General features: G+C 42.0%; 2 protein-coding genes across 4 annotated transcripts; one reads left to right on the top strand and one right to left on the bottom strand.

Annotated features, from left to right (window-relative positions):
- Nucleotides 1-431: 431 nt before the first annotated feature.
- On the bottom strand, nt 432-3140 carry dtd2 (D-aminoacyl-tRNA deacylase 2). The gene is made up of 3 exons (XM_020611579.1): nt 2967-3140; nt 2543-2612; nt 432-2428 (listed from the first exon to the last, which is right to left on the bottom strand). The coding sequence occupies exons 1-3, from the start codon at nt 3075-3077 to the stop codon at nt 2094-2096; spliced, it is 516 nt and encodes a 171-aa protein (XP_020467235.1). The 5' UTR covers nt 3078-3140; the 3' UTR covers nt 432-2093.
- A 471-nt stretch (nt 3141-3611) lies between these two features.
- nubpl (nucleotide binding protein-like) lies at nt 3612-8092 on the top strand. 3 transcript variants are annotated; one of them, XM_020611563.1, is made up of 11 exons: nt 3612-3855; nt 4736-4880; nt 5185-5219; nt 5340-5430; nt 5664-5703; nt 5810-5900; nt 5982-6075; nt 6585-6670; nt 6812-6932; nt 7102-7184; nt 7500-8092. In XM_020611563.1, exons 1-11 carry the CDS (start codon nt 3727-3729, stop codon nt 7560-7562), a joined length of 978 nt encoding a protein of 325 aa, XP_020467219.1. In that variant the 5' UTR covers nt 3612-3726; the 3' UTR covers nt 7563-8092. The 3 variants fall into 3 exon arrangements, with proteins under 3 accessions (XP_020467219.1, XP_020467220.1, XP_020467221.1); XM_020611564.1 differs by lacking the exons at nt 3612-3855; nt 4736-4880; nt 5185-5219 and having other exon boundaries at nt 5379-5430; nt 5790-5900; XM_020611565.1 differs by lacking the exons at nt 3612-3855; nt 4736-4880; nt 5185-5219; nt 5340-5430; nt 5664-5703 and having other exon boundaries at nt 5819-5896.
- The last annotated feature ends 12328 nt before the right edge of the window (nt 8093-20420 follow it).

Genomic DNA, 20420 nt, shown 5'->3' with positions numbered 1-20420 from the left:
CAGACTCCATCTCTTATCTAGAGCTCCACATGCTTGGAGCAGCTGTGTATTACCTAGTCATAACAAAATGAAGACTCTCAATGTGTGTGTATGTTGTATGCGTGATGTGTAACTAAAACATTCATTCAGACATAAATCTAACACAAGATTAATACAAGAAAACAATTGGTGTCATGTCTTACTGCTAACCTTGAAACAGAGCAGACTTTGAATCTTACTAATCTGTATTACTAACACACATTAAAGTCTAGTAATTATCTGATTTATTAATTTCTAACACAGCTGTACTTAATCATTTGCTGAAATGTGCTAAACAGTTATATGTAGGAAAAGATTGGGAAGTGCTGTAATGTTGCACAGAAAAAACAATGTGCAGAAAATGTAAGTTGATTTAAGTGCTGTAATGTTGCACAGAAAAAACAAAATGTGGAGAAAATGTACGTTGATTTATTTCATTTGATTATTGAGACAAGGCTGTGGAGAAAAACTAATAATGGTAGTTGAACTAAGAGTACAGTGATACCAGTTTGCTGAATATTTTTGTACTTATCTATAATCCAGAGATTGGTGTGACAAAGGCTCTACACAGAAGGATCTTCTTAAAGCCCATCAGCTGACCCACACTGGAGAGAAACTGTACTGGTGTGATCAGTGTGGAAAAACTTTCACTCCTCCCAGTAACCTAAACGGGCACCATCGTGTTCACGCGAAGGAGAAGCCACACAGCTGTGGTCAGTGTGGCTGCTTCTATTGGAGAATATGTCTGTGACGCTGCCCTTCTCTGTCCTTGGTCTTTTAGTTGTGAAAGAAGAAAGGAAGTGGAAAAACAAGGAGAAACTGGCTAAATGGGTGAAACCATGTATGCTACAGACTAAGGTTGCTTAGAGCCATGCGCACTGATTTGATTGGCAGATGAGAGGCGGTACAAAGTCAAACAAGAGAACAGTGGAGTGAAAAGCAATCTTCAAAACTGAATGTGTGCTGCCACATGAATGGAGCCTATATAGATGTAGAGACAGCTCCTCGTTAGCCATCCTGCCCTTGATGGTGTTGCACTCAAAGTTGTCTCAACAGATTTGCTGGCTAACACTGAAATATGCCAGAAGAATGCATCCCTTCACGGTACCAAGATGCAAGGCAATAGAATGGATGTTATAAATACATTTAGGTTTTTGACCAAACAGAATGTATTCAGATGTTAAGTCCTTTGTAATCACCAACATTTTGATTAGTAACTGTAATTTAATTACATATTTTGATCCCAGTAACTGATTAATTTGCATTTAATTACAGTAACTACTTACATGAGTGGTGAAGACAGCATCTCATGGAAGAATTCATATGTTTATTATTGAGGGCCTAGTTAAAAGGTGGTGTTGTACCACACTACATATAGGTCTATATTTTTGTGCTCCCTAGCTACATATATGAGAGGGTCAAAATATTAGGAACACCTCTGAATATAATGTAGTCCAGTACAATGTGTCATTGTTAGCTCAATGCTTTTTTTTCCCTGGTCAGGCTCCTGTAGAAATGATGACTCTGTTTTCCTAGTGATATGATTGGTCAGTGATCCTTTGAAGTTCATCTGCTCCACAGGTTAGTTGTGCAGCATCTGTTACCATGGTGATCTACCTAGTTACCTGGTGAGACAGCTTTGTGGTGCCAACTCAGAGTCAGCTGGATGACCCACAGGGGCCTCTCTCTCACTGTGCCACCTAAACTAAATAAGACCAATATGCAAACTAAAATTTACTGCCTATAAATACAATAAACATGACACGTTTCCTCTGCAAGACCAGGGCTACAACACAAGGTAATGAAGGGCCAGTGTTTCCAGATGTTGCATTTAAGTTGTTCAAAATTCACAGTACCCCTGAGGTCTTGAGCACTGAGGCAATTACCCACTGTACCAGTTTGGTGATCCAGCTTTGGATAATTACACCAAAACTGACAAATTCCAAATCTCTATAATGTTTATATCAAAAATGCATAAATCAAATATCAATACATTAGAAGTCACTAGCGACAGATTCTAGCCCTGTTGGCACAATTTCGATTCCATGTAGGCATCACATGTCAGAGCTCGCAGTTCAGAACTCCATCATGTGTGTGTACGGTCCATTTGTGTCCAGCTTCAGCACTTGTCTGTTTCCATACGTCCCATGTTTCACTGTTATTTCAGCTCCTCTCCCAGCTGACGACGCAGCAGCAGCCATTAGCTCCTTCTCACACAGAGCAACAAAGGCACTGTACAGCCGCAGTCCATCGTCTTTGTGGATGTTGTTGTGGTACTGCATGGCTCTGCCTTTGGCCTTCCCGCCCAGCGTGGCCTGAGGGACGATCAGCACGCTGCCGGGAAGCTCTAACACAGAAACCATCCTCCCCGAGTCGGACTCACACAGCCGCAGGTTCAACAGGGTGGACACTGCATGGGGGGAGTGAGGAACACATCTTTACACCTCATACTCAGAGACTTGTAGCCACTGCAGAGCAGCATGGAGGTAAAATATCTGGATAAAAAGTCAAAAAGGTTTCTGACCCATCTTTGGCAGAATGTCATCTGTGGCTCCTTTGAAGAAGCAGATGTAAATCACCATTCCTCTATCAATCTGAGAGCAGAAACAGAGTTTACACATGTCAGTTCACATGTTTTGGCCATACTTGAATTTAGAAAAAATCATTTAAAGTTATTCAGAAAAGAGAATGTAAAATTGCCAGAGGTATATGAAAACAATCCTTGTCAATGTCAGTACCCAGTAGTAAGAAACTAATGCAACACGGATTAAAAAGAACAAAGATTTGGGGAAGAATGTTAAGTTTTTCTTAGGTTCACTTTGAAATATAGTAAATACAAGTGACTGATCATTAAGTTTTTCTGTATGTAGATTCTAAATCAACAATGCAGATCAAAATGCACACATTTCAATAGTTTCTTATTTATTTATACATACACCTCTTCTCACCTGGACAAACTGAGCTTCTGACTGTTCCTCTGCCGGTTTCACCTGGAGCCTGGCCTGCAGACACTGCTGCAGCACCGTGCGAGCTGCAGGAGAATCGTTTTTCTCTGTCATTACTCTCAAATCTTTGGCTAATAAATCCTCTACGAATGAAAAGCAAAACCTGAAGCAAATTGATGAAACACACTTCCGTATTAACGCCGACTAGTCAAAGGTGATCAAATCTGCGTGTTATTTTCGCAGCCTTCCTTTGCTTAATTATATGATCACTTTGGGGGGGTTTAAATCAGTTTTTGTTAAGCAATATAACAACTAAACTTTTTAAATTCACAGGATAAAAAAGGAAACTTTTAATTTTTTATAAGATATAAGCTTATATTTATAAAAAAAAGAAGCGATTATCAAGACTAAAATAAATATACGCATTTGAAAAGGTAAATATATGAAAAATAAATGAACAGCTTAAATAAATGTATGTGATATGTCTGTTTAGTTTTTAAATGTTTCGACTTTATGCTTTTTAACTTAAAATGTTACAAATAAAAAGAAACACTAAGTTCTATTCAATAACACGTATATTAATAAATACTGCTTTATGAAAGGGTGAAAAAATAACGAAATAATTACAGTTAGAAAAACAAAAACGAGGCGGACAAGGAAGGAAAAATAAAAACACTAATGTCGCCGAGCCTACAGATGCGTAATTTGTGCAAACTTGATGCGCACTAAGCTATTGACGCGAGGAGTACCATAGCGGTTTAACATGGCATCGTCCACTTATGGAAGATTGTCACATTTACTGAGAATATGCGTTAATAAACATTCAGTCTTACAAACAGGGACAGAGATGAAACCCGGACATGTGTGCTGTGCGCACTTCATGCGATACCAGGTAAAATGAATGTTTCTATGAACACAACACGGTGCAGCTAGCTAAGTTAGCTAACAGCTTTAAGCTCGCCTCAAGTTACACAACCGCAAACGAGGACAGGAACGGAAGTGTTTTTTTCTTCAAAATACAACCGATGTGTAAACGGTAAAATAAAATAATATTAATAATAAATTCTGTGTCCAGATAGACTTGTTGTAGTCTACTGTATTAGATCATATGTTGTCATTTCACACATGTAACGTAGCATGTGTTCTGGGTTTAATGGGGCTTTTAAAGTGAGACTACTTTAAACTACACAAACGGAAATGTGTTTGGATTCGTCCGACTTGACTCTGATATCACAAATGCCATATACCTATATACATTGCGGTGGAAAACTGCTAGCAGCTAATGGCTTGATGTAAAATGTGGACTAATAAGAGTTTAAATCAGCTTTGTTTTGTTACTTTTACACCAAATTGAAGTAACAACCTAAGCACAAATACCTTATGACTACAGGATAGAAAAGGAAAGGAAAACTACTAGTAGTTGTGGATGTGAGCCTCCACAAATATTGAGCAGAAATGACTTATTTAGTACTAAATATTTCATTAAATAATGCTGCGTAGATCATTTATTGGCCATGTAGATAAACCATTAATACATACTCAAGGGTTTCTCGTCATATCTGCAGCTTTGATTCCTGCAGACCATTATGTGTGTAGTTGGTAAATGGATGTGTTATGCTGATAAAGATTAAAAACATCTTTCTTAAATCTACTGAATTCTTCTACTAGTTAGAGCAGTTAAACGAGCAATAAAAATATCTAGTTTTACTCTTCTGTCCAGAAATGGAAACTGCATTATTTATGTTGTTTACTTTTTTGTTGTTGGCTCCCAGAGGTTGGTGGACAGTAAGGTCTTAACGGAGAGACAGAAGCAGCAGATGGCTAGAGGTCTTCCAAAACAGAAGCCTATCACAGGGGTCAAACAGGTCATCGTTGTGGCTTCTGGGAAAGGCGGTGTGGGCAAGTCCACCACCGCAGGTAGTGTATGAACATTCTGCTGACACGTGGAGGACTCCAGCATCTCTCAAATAGATCCCAGGCTTTAAGAGGATCTAATAGATATTTTGGAATGAACCTGCTAAAATGGGTTATTTAAACTTTAACACTGGTTTGTGGTCCTTTCTGACCAAGTGGCTAACTTATACTGATACTGGCTGGCAGTGCAGCACAGATGCTGAATGATGTGCATGTCCAGGGAACAGTTTTTAGATGCCAGACTGCATCTAAAGTCTTCAGCTTGTTGTATCCGAGGTGTTCACTGTCTGTTTTTCTGTCTCTGCAGTGAATCTGGCTCTTGGATTAATGGCCAATGATCCAGTAAGGAGCGATTGCTCTCATCACACATTTGTCCTCAGATTTTTATCACCTCCTTTTACATTTTACAGTCAGATGTGCAGTCCTTCCACATTATGAGTCTGATGCTTCTCTGTCTCTCAGTCAAAGTCTGTTGGTCTGCTGGACGCTGACGTCTACGGCCCGTCAGTTCCCAAACTGATGAACCTGAAGGGAAACCCGGAGCTCACTGACAGTACGACCCAGTGTTTCTCATCCTGTCTCAAATTTCTTATTTTGTATATCCCTCTGTGACCTGATTGTCAGCTGTTAATGCACTGATACAGTATTCCCAGTGAGGATGTTTCTGTGTGGTTACAGGTGAGACAGATATTTCTGTGCAGTGAGGATTTATAAACTGTGGTTGAGTTTGGTGAAGGTTTGTCTGTAATGCTGCAGCTGACCTGACCTGTTCTATTACTCTTCCAGACAATCTCATGATCCCACTCACCAACTACGGGATTCCTTGGTGAGTTCCTTCCACCCCGAACAGGAAATTTGAACTCTTTCCATTTTATATGCTTAACTGTGACACCTCTGCCCTCCTCTTTTTAGCTTCTCCTCTTCTCTCTCAGCATGTCGATGGGTTTCCTGGTGGAGGATGTGGCTCCTGTTGTTTGGAGGGGGCTGATGGTAATGTCAGCTATAGAGAAACTGCTCAGGCAGGTAACAGCCTTTCTCTAACTTCATCTGAGAATGAACAACACAGTTGGGTTGTAACACAGTCACGTACATGTGTTTGTGCAGGTGGAGTGGGGGTCATTAGACTATCTGGTTGTGGACATGCCCCCTGGGACAGGAGACGTCCAGCTGTCGATCACCCAGAACATCCCGATATCAGGTAAGTCACACAGACTTTTAACACTGTGTGTGTTGCACAGTGGGCACTGGTACCACCAAAATAAAGCATTGTTGTGCAGCAACAAAGTTGGGTCTGTTCCAACTTTTTGGCATAGCCATGCAGACTGAATCACAGCGGCCTCCTTGGTGGTGCTGCTGCAGCTTCATTGGAGGGCCTGACTGGATGCTGGTCCAGTCAGGGAAGCAGGGTGGTTGAAGGTGGACACTGATAGCTCTGGCTCCAGTGCTAGTCAGGTGTCCACACAGACTAATCTGTATACAGTAAACACACACACACACACAGGGAGGCTGGGGCATAACATAGGTGTTTTATTAGAATCCTTCAATGACAATGACAGAGTTTCAAAAGGCTCTGATACCATTAGAAGCTTTTGCTGCAGGGCTCTATGTATTCACTGTGCAGCAGTTTGTGTTTCTCAGGTCACCAACAGAACGAGTTAAACCTGCTCAGTGTAAAATCGTGTCATGTTTCTGTGTTTTGCTGTGAAGGAGCTGTAATCGTGTCAACACCGCAGGACATCGCTCTGCTGGACGCTCGCAGAGGAGTCGAGATGTTCAAGAGAATGAACGTGCCGGTAAGCTGCATGTGAGTGTTAATATAAGTAGGTCTGTTTCCATGGTACAAAGTCCAGTCAGTGAACTCCAGGAAAAAGTCTGAATAATGGCAAAGCTGGTAGATGTAAATGTCTTTACTGTGTTGGTCTCTGTTCCTGCAGGTTCTCGGTCTGGTGCAGAACATGAGCGTCTTCCAGTGTCCCAGCTGTAAACACCAGACCCACATCTTTGGCTCCGACGGAGCCCGACACCTCGCCCACACTTTAGGAGTCCAGTTTTTAGGTTTGCACCTGTTGCTGGAACTGAATTTTATTGTTATGAGCTATTTGAAATTTTAAAAAGACAGTTGCATTACACTCTGGCTTTAAATTTCACTTTCTCTTGAGAACGTAGCCAGTGGAAAATGTTTTTAGACGGTTTGATGTCCGGTTTCATCTGTCTCCTCCTCCAGGTGACATTCCTCTTCATCTGACCATCCGAGAGATGTCGGACAGAGGGAAACCAGTGGTCGTCTCCTCTCCTGACAGCCCCGAGGTCTCTACTGTTCTGCTCTATTCTATTTGTTTGGTTCTGTTCTGTTCTGGTTTGCTGTCTTGTAACCTGTTCTGTTCTATTTTGTTCAGCTGTTTCTGTTCTGGTCTACTCAGTTCTGTCTGCTACTAATAAACGTTATAAAGTGCTCTTCAGAATAGATTTCCAAAGAGCTTTACATGCTTTGCAAGATCAGTCAGTTCAACACAATAAAAACTGAACAAAGTCAGGCCACTAAAAGTACAGAGAAGAAACTAGAATAAAATATGAATGAATGAATAAAAATATATAATAAATGTGTGTGTGTTCACTCTCCAGGCGGAGGCGTACAGAAAGGTGGCGTCTGCTGTCGTCCAGCAACTAGAGGAGGTCAACACCTGACTGACTGGAAATCAGCTGGTTAAGTGACAGGACATTAACAGTGATCATATACTGTATGAAGACACTGTGATGTGAGCACAGTAGCAGTACACACCATTTGTACTGAGTATTACAGTATTTTGGAAAAAAACATGATTCATTGTTACGTGATATTTAATAAAACACTGAACTAAAGTCTGTTTCTGAATATTACATTTTAAAATAATATTTAAAGCTTTGCTCTGTGACTCCACTTGGAGCAAGAACTACAAAACTATATACTATGAACTAGTTCCAGTGCACTGTAAATACATGCCAGTAAAATAAATAAGCTGCTAAGATGACAGTAATGTAATATTACTTTGTTGCAAAAGAAATGTTTTTGGATTTGACTCCTCGGCTTGGATTAAAAGTTTGTGTTCAAGATGTAAAACAAATTCACCTTTTCATGAAAATCTTTGTGCCAGTTGAACATGAAAATGAAAATAAAAATAGTGGCTGTTTAAATTCTTACATAAAGATGGTGACAAATAAAGGAGACTCCTGAGTAACAACAGCATCAGTGGTCAATCTGCTGATTATGCCTATATGACAATAAATAATGTTGGCCATAAAATGGCAGTGAAAGGTGACTGTTTATTATGTATTTAAACTTCACTACCCAGACTTTAAATGCATGATAATAGATTCAATAAAATAAAAAAAAACAATTAAGATGACAGAAAGCTCATAATGTTACTGTCTGGCTGCAGTAAGTTTACAATGTTGGGAAGATTCCCCTGCAAAAATTGTGTCTTACTAAATGTTTCTATTAGTCTCAGATGGTTAAATGAAACCTCAAAGTCCTATTCACAACATAAGGTTGCTGCAGTGACACGTTTTGTACAACTCAAGGCAAATAAACACTAAAATAGTGGCCCTGTAACCTGATGGTAAAAGGTTTGGTTCATGTTGTGCACATCAAGGAGAACTATGCCTGTAGTATTTTATTTCATTTAGGAAGGAAGGTTTTTCACATTATTTGGGTGGTACAAACGAAGGCTAAATAATACTGTACCATGTGATCGACTGAACTTAAAGCGACGAACGTGTTGCTCTGCAGAGCTTGACTGAACACAACAGCGCGATGCACTTCGGCGCCCAAACAGCAGAGGGCGCTGGTTGCATACTGAACAAACACACCATGTAATGTTACACTGTATTGTAACAGTTCACAAAGAAAGGGTCTCAGCTTCTCTGTGTTTCGTTCCTTTACCGTGTATTTACAACAAAACTTGCTCTTCCTTGTACCAGTCTGGCTTTACTGGCAAAATAAACGACGAAACCTGACCATCGTCACCATATAGTCATAAATGATGCCACATATAAATGCCTCGTTTGTTTTGGTCAGGACGACAGTCACGTGACTGTTTCTCCGACTGAGTGATGTGACCAGACTGAATTTTGGGTCAAAGTGGGTGTTTTTTCCCTCACACTCTTTGCCAAAAACTGTTGACCACAGCTGTGAAACGTCTCACTGTGTGGGCGGAACAAAACAAACCTATCCTGGGAACACACACACACACACACACACACACACACACACACACACTCAGAGGGAGGGTTTCTCTGAAAAAATGACACCAGCGAGTAGACAATAAAAGTGCGGTTATGCTCGGACGCATTGTCCATGCCGCGCGCCAGCTGTGACGTCACCACAAAGCCCGAACCGTTTATACTCGCGCTTGACTCGCTGCAGTCTTCTCCCAACGATAGGTGTCGCTGCTGAGGATCAACACACTCTACAACGTTGGAATAGCAGTAGAAGAAGAAATACGTTGTGTAGCTAACTATCCGACTAGCTATCCAGCAGCTTATCAAACCTACAGAGCAGCTGAATGAAAATGAATGACAGCTTGTGTGGTAGACAACGTGTTTCAGTTTTCAAGTTGGCCAACACACCAATTTATAGATGTCTGTAAGGGGTCGTACCGAATGTCATACTAACAAACTGGCCACCATTTCCTGTTTGGCGCGCGCCAAGTTAGAATAATTGATCTTCATCTTACAACGGAAAAACGGGTTTTGCGCGCGCCTCACTATTATTGTGTATGTGGCGGACGGCCGTGGTGCGCAGCGTGTAACAGGAGTGCGCACAAAGTCCAAATTTGTCGAACTTTGTCCCCACAACATGAGTAATTCAAGTAGAGTGTATCAAACCCAACCTAATCCTAATTCTGCCCTGAACCACAACACTCAAACTGCCCTTCCAAGTTGTGCTGGTCAGCTGAAAAGTCACCACAATATTGGTTTTGAACTAATGATGTAATGCATACAAACAAACCTCACTTCTGAACTTCTGGAAATTCTAGATGCAGAACACACACACTGTGCACACAACATGACGACGTCGACCTGTCAGTCAACAGATTAATTTTGCCGCTCCCTCTCTCTCTGGCGTTCCCTCTGCAGGGAACTGACATCAGACTCATTTAACCTTGTATCAGGAAGTCAATTCTATTTCAGCTCAGGAAATGAAGCAGACAGACGAGAGGAGAGGAGGAGGTGAAGCCAAGCCAGCTGAGAAACTTTACATCCACATTAACATCTCGGGTACATTGTGTCAGACAGTCTCACTGCACCTGGAGGTTGTTTGATTACCATCAGTGGGGCTCCTTCTAGCAAGGAACATGAGAGATGAAACCCTGAAGAAGAAACCAGCTTTTAGTTTCCCAAGAGTCCAGTGAAGCTGCAGCAATAGATAGATAGATAGATAGATAGATAGATAGATAGATAGATAGATAGTGTGTGAAGGCCGGGGTGCACCCAAACACAGAGTACCCCCCAGCGGCACAGCTGGTGTTTTCCACACGTTTTTAGACAAAATAAGTGAACGGCCCCTTATTGATTAAAGTTGTTAGGAGACACCAGAACCGATTCATCAGAAGCTAGAAAATAAATCCTGAGAGTTCACATTTACACTGGTCAATAAAGTTGATTTCTGACATAAACCAAATGATATACTGCCCATCCAGAGGGGCATTCTGGGGGATCCTGCCAAGTGTCTCTCTGCCCCCCAACGCTACAGTACTTTGCACCATTGCTGTGCAGCAACATAGTTTAAAGTGTCTTTGTGGTTGTGGTCCAAGCTGAACGAGGTCAGAAGGTTCTTCTCACTCATCTTTTTACAGTAAGTCTCTCCCACACACTTTCCTTTTCTCTCCTTGGACACACTCACACAGTGACACAGCATAACTGAAACCGGCTGCTGTTTGTCTGGTGGACAGCTGTGTTGCCATGGCAACAAGTCAACGCTCAGGGCTGGAGGCGAGAGCAGGGATCGCAAGGTCGACAAGGAGAGTCTGTTTGTTTGTGTGTGTGCTCTCATTAAGGCAGCGCCCCCACGCTCCTCCAGTCTGTTGTTTCCCTCTGGGAGAACAAGTTGAACACTCATCTTCCTCTCATCCTGCTTTTCCATCTCCCTCACCCCCTAACCCCCTCTCCTTTTCCTTCTTCTGCTCTCTCCCTTTTTACTTGTCCTCGTCTTTCTTGCTCGCTCCAGCTAGATGACTCCTTTCTTCATTTTTAAACCATAAATGCACTCATGTCAGCCCACATCATGCAGACAGAAAATGTACAGTAGCTGGGCTGCGTGCAGCTTTTTTGAGGAAGTGATGCAAGATGACTGGGAAGTAGGACCGTGGAGGATATACGCTGATATTTAATGCAGATGGTTTTTGTTTCCTATGCAGATGCTGCAGAAGTGTATTTGGCAAATCATACAGGTGTTGATACTAAATGTGTCAGTAGAATGTTCACAGATAACATATTGGTTTTCCACCAAACTATCCCATTTGGAAATACAATCCTTTCCTTTCATTTCCCATGATGCTCTTCACTCCACTGGTTTGAAACACAACAAAGATGGAATACATCACCGACTTCACTCCTCCTGTCAAAAGATGGAGCCTCTCTTTGGCTTATTAAAGGTCTATGGTGTGTGTGTGTGTTAATGTGTCTATTGATGCATGGATTTGATTGTGTGTTTTGTGTGTATATGTGCATGTTGGAGGGTTAATAAGCCAAGTGTGTGTGTGTGGCCTTGTTTATATATACCTGTGGCGATGGTACACTGGGAGCAGACTGCTTTGTGGGGACCAGAAGTCACTTGTGAGGACCAAACGCTGGGCCCCACGATAATATCTCAAATTTTAAGGTTAAGGTCAGTCTCCTGGAAAAGAAGGTAAGTCTGTGTAAGGCCCTGTAACTGCAAGGATATGTGTGTGTGTGTGTGTGTGCATGAGAGGGTGAATAATTTATAGCTATAAGAAAACACAGTTTCATTTCTCTCTCTTCACAGTTGCAGTTTCTCAATATTATTGTTGTAACAAACCAGTTGAATAAATTCATGCTAAGAGTGAACAAAGCATTACTCAGTTATAGTTACACATTCAAACTACTGTGTATCTTTGCAAAGAACAGCGAGGCGATGTGAGCTTGAGTCATATATCATTAAAATATGTCGTATTTGTGGTAAAAAGTGTGTTCTAAATGATCTGCTATTGGTTAGGTGTGGTGGCTTAGCTGGTCGCAGCATCTGCTGAATAAACCCAGGAGGTCAACCGCTGCACATACACAGAGCTGCTTTGTAATCTTTTTTAATGTGATGTGAAAACAAAGGCAGGCCCTACATCCTGGGGAGGTCCAGCTGCCCTTCAAAGAAAGGTTTAACGTTTGCTTTGGCAAAAGAAGATCGTTCAAAAAGCATTTCATCCACACATTAGAGCTGAGCATGGGTGCTGTGGCTTAGCTGGTTTAAAACAGCTGTTTTATAAATAGGGGATCCTGGGTTCAAATCCCCACAGTACCTTAGTGGTCATTGTCTGCCTGTTGGGTAATATGAGTGGCTTGTGTGCTATGACCAACACTGGCATATTTACACTAATGCTGATTAATTCCCCCTGTAATAAATAAAGTCATTCTGGTCAAGCGAGGAGCCAGGAGGGAGGTTACTTTATCAGAAATTAGAAAGTGATTGGAGGTTTGAGAGTAGGGACCAAAGGAAAGGATGTCTCAAGTTGTTTAAAAGGTGTTTCCTTGATTCCACTCACCTGAGGTTTTTTTAATGAGAAGACAAAAGTGAGGTAAACATGGATGCCGTTTAGGGAACTGGGATTTACCTTCTTGTGTGGACTGGCAACCTGCTGAGTCGTACCCCAGTCCTCACCCAGCAGCTGAAACAGGCTCCAGCCCCACTGCCTCAAACCTCAACAGCATAAGTGGAAGGTCATAGACAATGGATGCTCTCACTGAGTTTGCATTAATAATGAAACCAATAGTTTTTGTCTGTTTTCTGTATAATTTCAGTTTGCACACAAAGAATCAAAGTGGAAAAATTCACAGCTGCTCTAAAAAAAGGCATTAAAATTTTTTGGGGGGGTTTGTTTCCTTCCTTAGCTGGTTAAAGCAGGTGTCTTGTAAACAGGGGATCCTGGGTTCAAATCCCAGCAGTACCTTGTTGTTCTGGCTCTTAGAGAAACGATGCACTGGTGAAACAGGTGTCTGTGAGATTTTGATAACTGTTACTTGGCTGATCATTTAGTAACTGGCTGTTATTTGACAATCAAGCATCGGCTTTGCCAAGAACATATGAGCGAGTGGAAGGTTAGTGAAATATTTAGCAACTGACTCAAAATAAAAGTCACAATGTGGCTTTTAATCCACAATGTTGATATTCAGTTTGTGCAGCTGAACGATCATCCAGGCAGAGCGTGGCAGGTTTGAAGAATGTAAAATATGAAACAGATTTCACTTTCTTTGACACTTTCATTGCTTTAACGTCTTGGGTATTAATCTACAATGTACAAAATAATAGAAACAATGAAAAACCACTGAATGAGGCCTTGTATCTTCCATATCTTTCCCAGGTGCTCTAGTGGTTAGGCTTTGGCGCTTTCCGCGCTGTGGCCTGGGTTCGATTCCCGGTCAGGAAATGTGTTTTAGGGCCGGCTGTTGTTCAGTGGGTAACCCAGTTGGAGGTTTGAATCATCCTGCCTGCAGTCCACATGTCAAAGTGTCTTTGGGCAAGACACTGAACCCCCAATGGTTAGAGCCATCGGTGTGAGTTGGCGCCACAGATGGCTGCCTCGGTTCTGAAGCAAATTCCTTGTGTAACATACTTGGCACACATAAAGTGTGCTTATCCTTATGTAAGGTTCCTCTACAGATTTCAATAGGTTAAACTTTTGTTGTAAACACACAAAACATGTGATTTAGTGTCGAACTGCACTGAACTGTAGCAGCTTGAGCACTGAGAGACAAACCTCAAAGCTCTAGAGCAAAGGATGCCACATCAGTCTGTTCCACCAGGAGATGCCGCCTCAAAGCTAAAGTGTGTGAAGGTGTTTAAAACAGAACAAGTGTGTGTCTCAATGAGTGCAGAGCCACTGTGTGTGTGTGTGTTGAAGATGAAAGGGATGCAGACTGGCCTCAGGCTCCAATTAAAAACAGACTGAGGTTGCTATGGTGATACAGGTGAAATGAAGTACTTTATGAAATATTACTGATGAGTGGACTGACAGTTTGTTCTCTCCTGAAGGTTTGTACCTTCAGGAGAGAACAAACTGTCAGTCCGTCAATGTTCCACATGCCTGGTTAATGTTTAATCTCCACTGTGTTTGTTCTGCAGTTATTAACCTTTTCACCTGAGCTTTTACTGTGCTGCTGTGAATAGACTGGATGTGACATCATCACCACATCTGTTCAGTTTCAGATGTTAGACATGTCCACAGCAGGTGAATAATAATCACGATTAAATGAGAAACACCATAAAGCAGCTGTTATTTACTCCATCAAATATGGAAACTCATTATACATAAAATATACAAAATCAACACAACACAGAAACAGTTTCAGTATAGAAGAAGAATGTAGATGGTATTGATTTAGCTACTCTATATTAGATATGTAGGGGAAATCCTGAGATTTCAAGAATACGGTTATATTAAGAAGAAGTCATCACATCTCTTTTAGTATGTTATAACCCCTCACTCCCTCACCAAGTGTAATGACATATCCAGCTCCACCATGTGAATTATTAAGTGCGATGTTTGAATTTCACTGGGGAAAATACTATTATCCTATTTTTGTGTGTTGCAGTTTTAATGCTTTGTCGCCTTTATGTAACTTTTTTATTTTAAGACCAAGTGCTCTTTCTGGCCTTTGGCTCCTTACCTGACTCCAAAGGAGAGCTAAACAAGAATTCCTACATGCCCTTGACTTGACTTGACTCTACACTAAAGTAGCAATTTTGGTCGGTTGGACCGGTTGAAGTGCGCGTCTCCAACCAGCAGTGGGCAGTGATGAGCAACTTGCTGCTTGGCGCAACCAAAGACGCCGCTGTGCGCCCGGACAGTCTGCGGATGGACGTGAGATTTGTGCTTTAACCGAAGCATTTCAAACATCGAGATCTACTTTTACAAGAGAACAGACTTTAACGATGGAGACTAATTGGTTGGTTTTGCATATGTGTCCCGGGTTTGTTTGCCCATCTCAGTCAAAGTGTGGCGCACAGCCGTGGCCCGACTCGCCCGCACGGAGCGACTGTCTAGAAAGTCCACTCTGCTGTTAAAATGCAAAATGTAACCAGAGGTCGACTTTTACAGTTTCGTTTTGTGTCAAACAGCAGCAGTGACTGTGGATCTTTTAACAAAAGTGAAACAAACAGACAGAAGAATGAGCTGAGGATGAAGTGTTCAGGCTGCTCGGGACTGCAGACACATCACCTCTTCATATTTTTATGAGCTCTGCCACTGCGCAGAGCTGCGTTGCCAACTTTTTCAGCTGTATTTTAATCTCATTTGCTTTTTCTGATAAGATTATCTTTCAGTTCTTCCGCCTGAAGCACTTCCCCTGTGGCATGAGAGAGAATGTTCACTCCTCAGTTTTGTTCATCTGTGTTTGTTTGCTGACTCTTAGGTTTTCATGTTGTAAAAGTGTTTTCCAGTCTTCCCTTTTTTATTTTAATACTTCAGATTTTACTTTCCCATTCTGCTCTTCTTCCACTTCTTGATTTTATACAAAGGTAGTTTATTAAAACCAAGACCAGACCTAGACCAGGTTTTTGTCAAAGTCTTCTGTGTGTTTGTTTGCCCCTGTCCCTGCTGCAGCCCCCCCACCCCAAAGCACAGGCTCTGGAGACTTTTGTAAAGGAGAGCTTTCAGTTTTTGATTAGTCTAAAAACAGACACCAGTGTGCACACAGTGCAGTGGTCTGAACCCTGTATGTCAGCTGATAATTAAGATTAAACTATAAAAATACCAGAGACGTGTTAACATCAACAGTAACATCATCAGAGTTTGTTCCATTTCTTTCAGTTTTGATGGCTTTCTGAAGTCAGGCTGGGCCTGTAGCTGCAGAATCACTGGAGTAGTTGTTGATTCACGCAGCTGTGAGTTAAGGAGCTGCTGGTCAGTCTTTATGGAAACCAACTGAATGCTGCTTCGCCTTCCAGAGAGAGAGAGAGCTGACTCATTACAAGCCTTTGTTTTGACTGAAAGGCTGTTTCCTCTCTGGACACGCACACACACACACACACACGCACACACTAATCTTAACTTTTCCCGTACGAGGCGACTGACTTATTTGTTTCTGTTGGTTTCTGTTTTATTTTACAGCTGCACTCATCCCTACAACTGGGAAAACAGTAGGTTGTATTCAGCGTTAACATTAACTGCAGTGTCTGTGTTTCCCTAAATGTGTCATCACCATTCAGTGATGACACTTTGTTTGCCACGGCTGTGACTCAGGGCTAGAGCGGGTTGATCTCTGTTCACAGGGGTGGTGGTTTGATTCCTGTTCTCCTGGTCCACATGATGAACTGCCCTGGGCAATGTGGCAGTGCCCTGCATGGCAGCTCCATCGCTGGGTGAATCTGTAGAGCACTTTGTCCAGGTTAGGTTAGAAGAGCACAGTCCATTTACCATGACATAAGGAGCACAATTCATAAAATGCTTTAAATATAGAAAAATGTCATTTTTTGGAGACGTTTGCCATAAAAATGTAGCTTTTTATTTTAACATTACAACATGTTGCCTGTGAACACAATCACATTCTGCTCCACAGTGTAATTAGGATATAAACATAAGCTCTAGGAGGCAGGGCTGGTCAGATCAGGCTGATATCATGGTCTGATCCAGGCACTGAGCTGCTGACCTGCTGCATCTGGACCAGCGAACACATCTGGCAGCACTGAAGAGCAGGTGACACATTAACTGTTGAACCTACGTTTGCCATTGTCAGTAATACTCTCTCTGCCACACCTTGGCCGTCCTGTTCAAAATGGCTCGTGCAGCATGTGCACGGGAAGCAGCTGACATCAGAGGAGGGAGGAGGGAGTGTTGCTGGAGGAGAGGATCTTGGGAGATTACCGCTGTGTACCCTGATACCGAAATGGCTTCAGGAAAACAGCTGCTTCAACACACACTCAGTCACACTCTTGTTCTCTGTCCTCTATTTTCAAATGTCACCTCTCCCTCTCTCTCTCCCCTCTGTTTCTCCTGGTGTGTCTCACCCTTCTCGCTCCTCTGTATGCACCTCCCCACCCCCACCTCGCTCTTACATCATTCCTCTCACTTATTTCTGACTCTCATCCTTTTTCACTTTCACACTCATCATTCTGCACTTTCTTCTTCTTGCTCTGGTTTCTCACACACACACACACACACACACACACACACACACACACACACACACACACAGTTTGGCCAAAGGTTTGTGGACACCCCATTTAGTCTGGAGCTGTTTTTCCAGGTTTAGCCTTCGTTTCCAATGCAGGGAATCATAACTATACAGTGGTAGTTTTGACTTTGACTTTAGTTTAGACAGTGGTGTCCGTCCAACTTTGTGCTAACAGCTTGTCTCTTCCCTCTTTTCTTCATCATGGTAAAACTGGCCTGTGAACAAAGCCAGCTCCTTCAAGCAGTGGTTCTCCCAGACTGACAGGAGACCTGGAGTCAGTGGCAGCAGTTTTCTGTAAGTTTAAACTTAACGCACTTATATTGTTACTCTACTACATTGATTTGACTGATAAGTTATTTGTTACTCTTTAAATAATTAACCAGAATGCTGTTGATCCAGTAGAGTTCTACCTCATATCTGACATTTATTTTACACAAAGTAATAGCATCCTTATTATTTCATTCACGCTATAAATGATTATGAAAAAGTGCATCATCACTGAACTTTGGCATCACAGACCTGTGTCTGGTCATGTTGTTATATTACAGCTCCGGTATCTCGGTGTGAAGATGCTGGCTGACTCGAACACCTGAAAGTGAAACAGGGCGTACTCCACCCTTTGCTCTGTATGTGTGATGGCTCCCAGCACGGTGGCGTCTTGTGCTGTTCATGCTGCAAATGAATCTAACAGGAATATGCACTCTCACGCGTTTGATTTGCTGGATGACACTGTGTTGCATTGGAGCAAAAGTTGAGCCAGGTCCAACTTTATTGCCCTGTGTGTGTTCCCGGAGCCCTGTGTTGGTGGTCTCATTAAAACGAATAAGGAGGCTGAGCTCATCCTGAGCTTTACCCTGACTTTCTGGGGGTTTGGTCTGTTGGTCAATGTTATGGGGTGCATCGGTTTGAAATCCTGTTGTAGTGGCTCTTCACAGCTCTGTATTGTTAGAGCAGAGGTTGATAAAAATACTCTGAGGGCTTCCTGCTTCTCCCTGCTGGGCTCCAGTGTTACAGCTGTCCCAGCTGAGCACACACCCAGGCACAATAGCTCGGCCTGGACCGCTTCATGAAGCCTGGTGGAGTGAAGGAGGATTATCACACAGCCAGAGCGTGACTGGAGGACGGGCACAAAGATGGAATGAGATTTAGAGGTTAAGATTTAAAAAGACAGGAGTTAATGAAGTCATGTTCAAATAAAGTGAGTTATTTTATCACATCTCTCCTGAAGGACAAGAAGACGACGTATTTAAACTTAAAGTTATGACCAACTTATGAGTACTGTTATTACTACTACTGCTACATCCACAACTAGAACTAGTAATAATAGTGCTACTGTGACTGCTGGTGAAAGTATAACTACTACAATTACTGTTACCTCCTCTGCTAGGAGTGGTGCTCTAGTCCCACCAATACCTGACAGTCACGACGTGTACTACTGCATCTTCTTCTGCTCAGTGGCATTTTTAGATGCAAAACAACAACTTTGAACTGATGCAAGACCAGAAAATGACACAGTTTTACACTTGGATCAAAATGCTGTTTGTTGGCTCCAGGCTCCATCACTGTGCAGCTCCTAGCGACCCCCCCGCAGACCCAGGCCTGCAGCACCACACCATCTGTGCAATCATATCATTACCCCACAGCAGAGCAGCTCTAACCTAATGAGGATGAGTCAGCCCACGGAGATGAAGATCCGGTGCAGGGGCAACAGCCTCTCTCTTTCAAAGTCAGTGAGACGAAGGAGAAGGTTCGTGACTTGAGAAGGACCTCTTCTCCTCAGTGGGGGCAGCCCTTAACCACACTTTCTTGCATTAGATGAGCTTTAATGGAATCTGAGACTCCTCAGGCCCTCCTGGCCAGCTGTGACAGATGTGACACAGAGAGCGTCCTGACCTGCTGCAGCTTCATCAGCTTCGTCAACAGCACAGATGTTACCATAAACACATTGCCTATGCTTTGCAAACAGGGGAACTACACATTATGTATGAAATACAGTGGTGACTAAATATACTGTGTCATCTGTTTGAAGACTGATACTTGATTAGAGTTGATTAAAGCTCCTTACATTCATTTTATTTGTTTGTTTGTTTGTTTTTCTGGATCTGTTTGGGAGGTCGGTTGATATTTCTGTGACTGCAACTAACTTTGTGGATTGATTTTACGAACATTTTTAATTAAATAAATTTAATTTGTTTAATTTCAATGTGCTTTAGTCATCTTTTTTATTAACTATTGAGTTTTATGTTTTTATTATTTCTTCACAGTGAAGAAAAATGATATATGATATTTCACTTGTGCTAAAATACATTCTCCCGTATATGAATCTGTCACCGAGGAAATATACTTCATGTGTGAGATTTCCTAAACATCATACAAAATTCACAAGCTCAAGCTTGAAACTTCAGATGTGAATCGTTAAATTAAACCTATAACTTTCCACATGTGATAACCATGTCATAAGTGGGAAGTGTTCCACGAGTCAGTAGGAGCAGTTTTTTTTTACCTCGAGATGAAGTTTGGATGGAAGTGAAGGGTCACAGCCGGAGGTCACTTAATATCAATGATCTGATGAGATCTGGGAGACATTGCACAACATTGGAACAATAAATAAGTAGTGTATACAAATGCTTGTCTAGCAGCTGTTTGCTGACTCAGACACAGCCTCTCAGTATTATTTGCAGCCTTTGCCAAACATGAACATTTCCTGACAAATGCTCACATTTGTACTGGAAATATTAGCAAACTGAGGACTCAATGAGAAACAATTAGCTCCCTCAGATCATTGAAATAATCACTTTTACTGAAGCTGCTCCTCCTCAGCTTCATGTATTGCACCTGTCACCTGTCAGCATCACAGTTGTACAGCTCCACAGGGAGCATTACATTTACAACACTAATGACTGGTAATGTACTGGATGGGAGACACTGTGTATGCTTTTTGCTATATGTGTGTCATTGCTGGAGGAAAGTAAATCAGGTGCTCGTAAGAAGCTTTTATATATTATCAAGGATCAGTCCTCAGACAGTGGGCAGATGATGAAATCAAGTCACAGAAACACTAGCAGCTGTGAACTCACCAGTCAGTTAATGTGGTTTTTAAAATTCTGTGTAAATTGTTTGCTTGCTGGAAAGTAGATGCATGTGGTGTTAGTGTCATCCCTG

Source organism: Monopterus albus, unplaced genomic scaffold (genome assembly GCF_001952655.1).
Source record: "Monopterus albus unplaced genomic scaffold, M_albus_1.0 scaffold115.1, whole genome shotgun sequence".
Taxonomy (NCBI): Eukaryota; Metazoa; Chordata; class Actinopteri; order Synbranchiformes; family Synbranchidae; genus Monopterus; species Monopterus albus.
Note: the sequence above shows the minus strand (reverse complement) of the source record. Positions and strands in the feature narration are given on the sequence as shown.

Excerpts from the sequence above, each read along its gene's own strand:
- dtd2 (XM_020611579.1), bottom strand. The coding sequence starts at position 3,077 with ATGACAGAGAAAAACGATTCTCCTGCAGCTCGCACGGTGCTGCAGCAG. Across the intron at positions 2,613-2,966 it reads CAGAAGCTCAGTTTGTCCAG|ATTGATAGAGGAATGGTGAT; the intron begins GTGAGAAGAGGT and ends TTCTGCTCTCAG. Across the intron at positions 2,429-2,542 it reads TGACATTCTGCCAAAGATGG|TGTCCACCCTGTTGAACCTG; the intron begins GTCAGAAACCTT and ends CCCCCCATGCAG.
- nubpl (XM_020611563.1), top strand. The coding sequence starts at position 3,727 with ATGGCATCGTCCACTTATGGAAGATTGTCACATTTACTGAGAATATGC. Across the intron at positions 3,856-4,735 it reads CGCACTTCATGCGATACCAG|AGGTTGGTGGACAGTAAGGT; the intron begins GTAAAATGAATG and ends GTTGGCTCCCAG. Across the intron at positions 5,704-5,809 it reads ACCAACTACGGGATTCCTTG|CATGTCGATGGGTTTCCTGG; the intron begins GTGAGTTCCTTC and ends CTTCTCTCTCAG.